An 8,538-nucleotide genomic window follows, 5' to 3' on the forward strand; every position below is an offset into this window, starting at 1 on the left:
GGTCTCTCTGGCTAGCACTCCGGCCCGATTTCTCCCTCCACTCAATACCTGCTTCTTCCCTCTTGATTACACAAAGATTAATCCCAATCGCAAGGATAACTCTGTAATCAACATCCGGAACACCAAGCTCCATCTCAGAGTCTGCATCCCAGATAATCAAACTGCAGCACAGACCAAAGAAGCTTCTAGGGCTTGGGGAGGATTTTTACTTGAAAATTAGTTATATTCATAAGACTTATTTCTTCCCAACCCCTGCCTAGCTTCTGCAGAATCATAACACTTATTTCTAAATCCTGAAATCAAATATAAAATAGTGGAAACAAGGACTCTGTATGTGAATGAGTTACCCTCTGGGTTGAAAACTTCCATTTGATAAGGATCAACATATCCATTAAAACACATATAACATATTTTGTAGAAATTAAACCATGAGTTTCAATTTTTGAGGAAAACTACTTGTTTTTCAATCTGTATTTGGGAAATAATGTAGTCCATAACTATACTATTTACCAAGTAAGATGGAAGTATTTCATTGACACACATTTACTCGATTTTCAAAGAATGAGGATTTGAGAATTAGACCATTTGGTGAATAAGCTGGGTTGAGCATAGTCATGGCTTTTAGGATGAGCATTACTTGTTGAACATTCTTAAGTTTTCTTTATTTCAGGTGAAAGATTTCTCTCTTTGCTTTTAGTAAAATATGTCCATTAGTAATGCATATCACATTTGTGGAATTATAAAGACGTTATTTTGAGCTGTGGTGGCCACAATGTCATACAGTTTTCCAGGTAAAGGCACAGCTTGAAAACACTCTAAAACAGAATTGGTTGTGGGAAGTGACTTACACATTCATTCAGGTGCAAAATCTAACACACTTCAGGGCATACGATTCTGAACATCATTAATCTTTTGAGAAAAGGATTTGAAACAAATACCGAGATTTGAGAAGACGGGCTTCTAAAATCTCCACAGTCAAACCCTCTGAAGGAAGAACACGGATTTTCATTGCAATACATAAGGACAAGTTAATCAGCTGATAAATTAACATTAACTCAACTCACTAAATTGAACAATACTAAATAATAAATCTAATTCACTGACTCATTGAATTGATTAAAGTTGTTTCTTCACAAGACATCAACCACTTAAAGTGTTATTAAAAGCATCTAGCATTATTTCTTGTATTGATACACAGTATATATTTTTAAAATTACATATTTATGGGGTACATGTATTTGTTACATGCATAGAATGTGTAATGATCAAGCCAGGGTATTTGAGGGTATCTATCACCTTCAGTATTTATCATTTCTATGTGCTGGTAACATTTCAAGTCCTCTTTTCTAGTTACTTTGAAATATATAATATATTGTTGCTAACTATAGTCACCCTAGGCTGCTATTAAACATTAGAACTTCTTTCTTCTACCTGTGTTCATACCCATTAACCAGCCTCCCTCTCTCACCCACCCGCCCTTCCCGGCCTCTGGTATCTATCACTGTATTCTCTATTTCCATGAGATTAAATGTTTTAGCTCCAGTATGAGAGAACATGTGGTATTTGTCTTTCTGTTCCTGCCTTATTTCACTTAACAGAATGACCTCTAGTTCCATCCATGTTGCTGCAGATGACATGTTTCCATTATTTTTTTTGTGGCTGAATAGTATTGCATGGTACATATATATATATATACACCATATACAAAATTCTTTCATCCATTGATGGACACTTAGGTTGATGCCGTATTTTTGCTATTGTGAATAGTGCTATGATAAACACGAGAATGCAGGTATCCCTTTGATATACTGATGAAATAAATATATAATATATTTCTTTTCCTTTGGGTAAATACACAGTTACTTTGTATGGTACATCCTTTTTTTTGGGGGGGGGGGGACAGAGTCTCACTCTGTTACCCAGGCTGGAGTGCAGTGGCGTGACCTCGGCTCACTGCAGCCTCTGTCTCTTGGGTTTAAGCAATTCTCCTGCCTCAGCCTGCCAAGTAGCTGGGATTACAGGCATGCGCCACAATGTATGGCTAATTTTTATATTTTTAGTAGGGATGGGGTTTCACCATAGTGGCCAGGCTGGTCTCGAACTCTTGACCTCAGGTGATCCGCCTGCCTCAGCCTCCCGAAGAGCTCAGATTACAGGTGTGAGCCACTGCACCCAGCCATAAGGGACATCTATTTTTAGGTTTGTTTTCTGAGAAATCTCTACACCAGGCTGGGCATGGTGGCTCACACTTGTAATCCCATCACTTTGGGAGGCCATTTGGATATTCTCTTTTGTGAAATACCCATTCACATCTCTTAGCCATTTTTCTAATTGGGCTTTCTGTGTTTTTCTTAATGAGTTTTAAGAGTTCTTTACAGTTGATGGTACTGGTTCTCAGACTTTAGCCTGCATCAGAATCACACTTAGGTTGCTCGCTTCAGTAGCACATATACTAAAATTGTAATGATACAGAAGAGATTAGTATGGCCCCTTTAAAAAAAAATCACCTTAGGGCTTGTTAAAACACACATTCCTGGTCCCCACCACCAGAGTTTCTGATTTAGTAGATCTGGGGTGAGGCACAAAAATGTGCATTTCTAATGAGTTCCCAGGTGATGCGCTATGCTGCTGGTCCAGGGACCACACTTCGAGAACCATTATTTAATAGTGATTTCAGTGTAACAGCAATAGACATTTCTTGTTAGTTTTGGACAAAGTCATCTTCAAAACCAAAACCAAAAGCAAAAACCTCAACCATTTAATACTGCTCAAGCCTGAGGCATAAGCTAATACTCTTTCTTCCTAGAAGGGTACAGATGGACTTGTTTAAATAGCAACTGCTTCAAACTGTCTGAAACCCACTGAAATGTACCCGTTAGAATATTTGGTACACCTAATTCGCCAAGAGAACCGGTTGATGATAGAAGGTATCCTTTGATCCCGTATTTTTCGATCTCAGGAAAACTCATTGGCATTCATCAGCAAGAACATGAGTCAAGAATCCCTCGAAGCACAGAAATACAGATCTCTGAATGGAGATGAAAACTATCATTTATTTCAACTGAATTTAGTTTCATTAAAAAATTCTATGACAACATTAAAACAGAAACAGGATGTTTATATGACTGTCTTTAACCTCAAAAGTCCAAATAAACATATAGACATTTTGAATATAGCTAACGTTTTAACAAACCTCATTATGATCACCGTTGTAATTTCAGTCACCTAAAATACGAACCATGACTATTAATAAACATTTACTGTATGTGGTTTATTGGAGTGAACATTAACCATACATTTATTTCTAAGTACTAGGAGTTGAACAGCTACTACAGTCAATGTATTTTGGTAGTTAGCTGTGTGTGTGCTTTTTAAGGCTTCACTCAATAAAACATCTGTTGCTCTCTGCTGATGAGTCAAAAAACTTGCTATATGACGGACACATATATGTATACAAACAAATGCACACGTGTGCATGTCTATATACATAAATGCAATTTCAGGGACGTGTCACCTTATTCTGAGAGGTCATGAGACTCCAAACCATAATAGTAAAACCTTTAGTAAACCGAACTCAACATGTTACAGCCACCACCATCAAGAAAAATTAAAGACCCACAGTTCAAATAAAGTACAACAGGTCCCAGGAAGTATTGTGGTTTGTTGATTCATTCAACAGAAAGCCCAAATGACAATGCTATTAGTGGTCAGAAGTAAACTAACCTGGACAGGCTCATGAAAATGAACCCCTGGATGCATCCTGAGAACATACTGCATAATTATAGTCAATGCTTGCAACAATTTTCAGTTTGTCTCATCATGTTAGCAGAGCCTATTCATGCAACTTAGAAAGGATTTCAATAAAGCCTAAACCAAAAGGCTTACAGTCAACAGAGGGTTAGCCTTCCATAAATGAGAAATCCAAAAAAGAATGATGCCACGTATTTCAGGAATGTCGGTTAGAGGTTTGGCCTTGTTGGGAAGTGTCATGATGCTGAGTCTAAAACTGCAGCAGTTACCATGTCCAAGTCATGCAACTCTAAAGGAGGATGGATGGTCACATTTGTGTCCTTCAGTATCAAAGCACCTTTAAGGGCCTCCATTTTGAGAAAGTAATATTTTCTCTTGCTTCTCTTTTAGAACATATGATAAAATATTGTCCTTCTATCCTTTAACCATATATCCTTTTTTTTTTTTTTGGTGGGGAGTAAGGGTTACATACTCCCTACTACTATGTCCCAAACTTTTTCTTTTTGTTGTTCCTATTGGTTTTAACTGTACTATTTTCTAACAAGAAGCCTTCAGAGGAAATAATGGATCCTAGTTATGTCAAAGAAAACAATGCAACAAAATGGCAACTTCACAGTCTTCAAGTAAATAGAATCCCTGATATACATGGAAATTAACATGTAATTTTGGGGGCCGTAAAAACAACAACAAAAACCTGTGACAACTTTGTCCTACTCCTTTAAAAATGAGCTTTGACTCTGTAGTTTCTTAAGGCACAAAACCTGATAGACAGCATTTAACTGGTGGCCTGCAACTCTGATTTGGATTTTAGAAAACAACTATTGACATTTAAATAAAAATAAACCATTTTGTTAGAGCTGGAGATCACTGGATAAGTTGGGAGAAATATTCAAATGAACAGGCATCTTGTATGTATAAATATTTGTTGCCAAAGTAAAAAAAAATTACAATGTGGTTTACATAGTCCAAAAACTAGCAGAAAACACCTTCGGAACAGACTTGACGTCTTGGTTGGATTCACAGTGCTGTCTCGAAAATAGTTAAGGTTGAGGGCTGTCCATTGGAAGTGTTTGTAACCATATGGTCAGTGTGACCAATATGTGGATAATTTCTTTTGAAGTATACCTGCCAAAAGAAAAAGAAAAAAAAAAAAAGGCAAGCATAAAAAGAATGTTTCAAAATTTTAAAGTCCTCCTCCCTGAAACAATGCACTTCTGTGTCCACTTCTTCATGTGAAGCAGATCATATCCCTCACTGAGGCACAATTTAAGAACAGGGATGAATCTACTGAAAGAGGAATTAGCCCCACTAGAACCCTCAGCAGGGCTGGGTTAAATGCCAAACAACCTGTAGATCCATTTTAGTTCCGATCACTCTGATTCATAGATATGTTTTATCTCTGTATTCAACTGATAAGCAGAATCATTTTACTGACTCAAAACCTGGAGATAAATTAAAAACAGGGTGACAAAGAGGCTGGGAAATCTAGCGTCTGCACGAGAGTTTCTCATTTTCACACATAAAATGAGCACAATAGATTTGGATGTTAATATCAAGTTGTAATCCCTATATTTTATAAACTCTGATTGACAAGCATTGAAATGCTGGCGTATATGTATGAAACATCCCGGCGTTTAATTTGTGCGGCAAAGCAGTTATAGGGCCTATAGAAATGTGGTCTGTGGATAGTGGCCCACAATAATGAAAAGAGAAGCAAAAGCTTTAACAATGACTCCACCAAGCAACTTCTCTAAAATGTAAGATGATACCAAATAATAGGACAGTTCTTTGCCAAGCCTTTGAGTTCCTGAATTCTTGCAATTTCTAGCTGAACTAGAAGAGATACAGGTTTTCTGATAAACGTATAATCAGAACATAAAGGAAATGAAATGCTGTCAAGTTTCTCTGTTCCGCGATCATCAGTTTTTAGTAGCTGTATCCTATCTTGGTTCCTTGACAGATGCGCATAACAAAATGAAATAATGTCAAGACTTGTGAGCTCTTATCTCAAAATGTGTTTGGGTGAAAAAGGACTTCAAATGTAATTTTTTTTTCCCCAAAGAAGAATGTGAAAAGTTTTGTTTGAGTCTTTAAAACAGAAAATGTAGCAACTATCTGAGGCTGACACGTGTCAGCTGGGTCTCTTAGTCATACGATTCTGGATCTATTTTATAAAAGCTTGCTCCGAGTATATTTGTGGGTGCTGTCAACAAAGTTATCACTGGAGATAATGGGCTTCACATACAAAAAAGAAAGTGCTGAGACACCTGCCTACATATTAAGTGTACTTTCTTTTTCTCTCACTTCTTGCATGCTTGTTACTCCAGAAACATTACATATAACACACTATATATTAAAATGTCACTTAAGGAGAAAATAAATCGTCCAATAATGCTGGAATGCCACCAGAGGAAACCTGAGGCTATTTCCATTATAATGCAAGTGTTCAAAAACAAGACTTTTCAGGGGATAATTTCATATCATCTCCCTCTCCCACTTTTTAAAGCTAGCCATATTTTGTGCGGTTATAGATTTATGTACTCCAAAAAGGCTATTCCTTAGTGAAACTAAAAACAACCAAAAGAACAAATAGACATTCACATCACTTTCTACTGCTTGATAGCCTTCCCCAAATAGGATGTTTCCTTCTGTGTAACACTCTTGATGTATTTTTTTTTAATATAAAGAAAGTGTTGTTATTAGCAATTTTAAACCCAAATGGTCTTAGCTTCATCGTCTGAAATACTTAGTCAAAAACAAATCCTGTGTATATAGTCTTTGATTTGAGCTTTCTTTTTCTCTTCTGCTACCAGGTTTTGTAACACACTGTGGGTAACAGCACAGGTGAGATAAAACATCTTCTTTACAGTGCAGGTGATGAAGGGAGTTGAGATTACTGAACCACTTTTAGCAAAGCCCTCATGTTGTAAGCTATGTCTGGGAATGGACAGGTCCGGTCTCAGCTCTCTGGAGATTCATTGCTGATCCTGGAAAAATTACCTAACCACTCTCTCTACCAGCTGCCTCATCTGTAACATGAGATAACAATAGCCTACGTCACAGGAACTGATTAATGGCCACAGACAACAGATTGAAAACCTGCCACATTAGTGTTGGGTGTCATGATGAACGCTGCTCAGAGAAGTGGCCCCTAAGTACACAGAACGTGGCAGTATCGCCTGGCTTGAAGGATGAAGACAAAGCATCTAGGAAAAACCCTCTGGTGCATCTTTTATCTTTACAGAATCCCAAAGCTGTGGCTGAGACAATTTCAGCTGAGTGAATATGGTAACCTGGGAAGCAGAAAGGCAGAACTGAAAGATCATAGAAGTCGGAGTATGAACACCTTTAAACTGGTGGCTTTGAAAAGTTACTCAGGCCTGTAAGCTCAGCAGTGTGGGAGGCCGAGGCAGGCGGATCGCTTGAGGTCAGGAGCTTGAGACGAGCCTGGCCAACATGGTGAAACCCCATCTCTACTATAAATACAAAAATGAGCCAGGCATGGTAGTGCACGCCTGTAGTCCCGGCTACTCAGGACCCTGAGGCAGGAGAATCACTTGAACCCAGGAGGCAGAGATTGCAGTGAGCCAAGATCACACCACTACACTCCAGCCTGGGTGACACAGTGAGACTCTGTCTCAAAAAAAAAAAATAATAAAAATTTTTTAAAAAGTTACTCAGCTTCTTTTACTTTAGCATTTTCATGTGTCAAAAGGGGATAACAGCAGCAGGTTAGAAGGACTCTGAAGCTTAAGGGAGACAATGCCATAAGCGTTCATGTTTGTGGCAAGAAGAGTATCAGTGAGTATGGGAAACCTTGTCCCTCTTTTCCTTCTTTTCTTGAGTTTGCTCCATTATAATTCCTCTAACGTAGGTTGAAACTAAGTTCAGTATTTAAACTCTAGCTCATCAGTGAAGCCACCATAACATAGCTAGATTTTACTAAAAGCAACAGAGCAATACAAGCTCCCCCACGTGGACGAAGGAGAGCGACTGGGCTTTGATTGACACTGCATGCCTAAGATACCATCTGATGTGTTGAGTTCAGGCTCAAGACCCTGTCAGTCCATTTTTACTGATGTGTATGGCCCTAATTCAATCACAGTAACTCTCATGGCCTCAAGTTCATCATTTTTAAATCCAGTCTAATTTTGGTGTACATAATTGGCATGAATATTGTCAAAGTCAAAGAGTAATGGAGACTTAGAAAGGACTTCTGCTTTTAAGATAATGGAGTAATGAATTTTCTGTCTTTCTCCTTTCAGAAACCACTCTAAGCATTAAAGATATTCATTAATAAAAAATAAGCTAAATCTTTGTTGAATTAAGAGAGCTTGAATGGTAAAATACCATGCAGGGCTGCCATATGCAACTGGAACCAGCGGAGCTGTGGCCAGGCTGAGAAGATGTCTATGAAGAGCAGGCCTCAACAATCATAGGAAAGGAAAGTTCTCCAATTAATTGGAGGAACACTAAGGTATGTCAATAAACAATCAAAAAGAAACATCTTTGACCTATGTACATTGGTGAGGTCCTGACAGAGAGAGATTGCAATTGCCCAATTCTGTAAGCTAAGGAGGAAGAAAGGCAAAACATGCATTCTCAATTTCACACACACACCCACCCACCCACACCCAGCCCCCCCACCCACACCCATACACACACCCCCCACCCACACCCCCACACCCACCCACACCCCACCACACCCATACACACACCCCCACACACGCAACACACCCACCCACATACCCCACACACACCCACACCCCACACCCACCCACATACCCC

The 8,538-nt window shown here is 38.6% G+C and overlaps 1 protein-coding gene across 1 annotated transcript in view; it reads right to left on the reverse strand.

The window, feature by feature from the left end:
- Nucleotides 1-3,033: 3,033 nt before the first annotated feature.
- ABCC4 (ATP binding cassette subfamily C member 4) overlaps nucleotides 3,034-8,538 on the reverse strand; it is a 285,679-nt gene continuing 280,174 nt past the window's right edge. Inside the window, exon 30 of the mRNA XM_023218080.3 lies at nucleotides 3,034-4,875. Within this exon, the coding sequence (XP_023073848.1) occupies nucleotides 4,768-4,875 (108 nt within the window). The 3' untranslated portion in view covers nucleotides 3,034-4,767. The remainder of the gene's footprint in view (nucleotides 4,876-8,538) is intronic.

The sequence above is a fragment of the Piliocolobus tephrosceles genome, chromosome X (assembly GCF_002776525.5).
Source record: "Piliocolobus tephrosceles isolate RC106 chromosome X, ASM277652v3, whole genome shotgun sequence".
Taxonomy (NCBI): Eukaryota; Metazoa; Chordata; class Mammalia; order Primates; family Cercopithecidae; genus Piliocolobus; species Piliocolobus tephrosceles.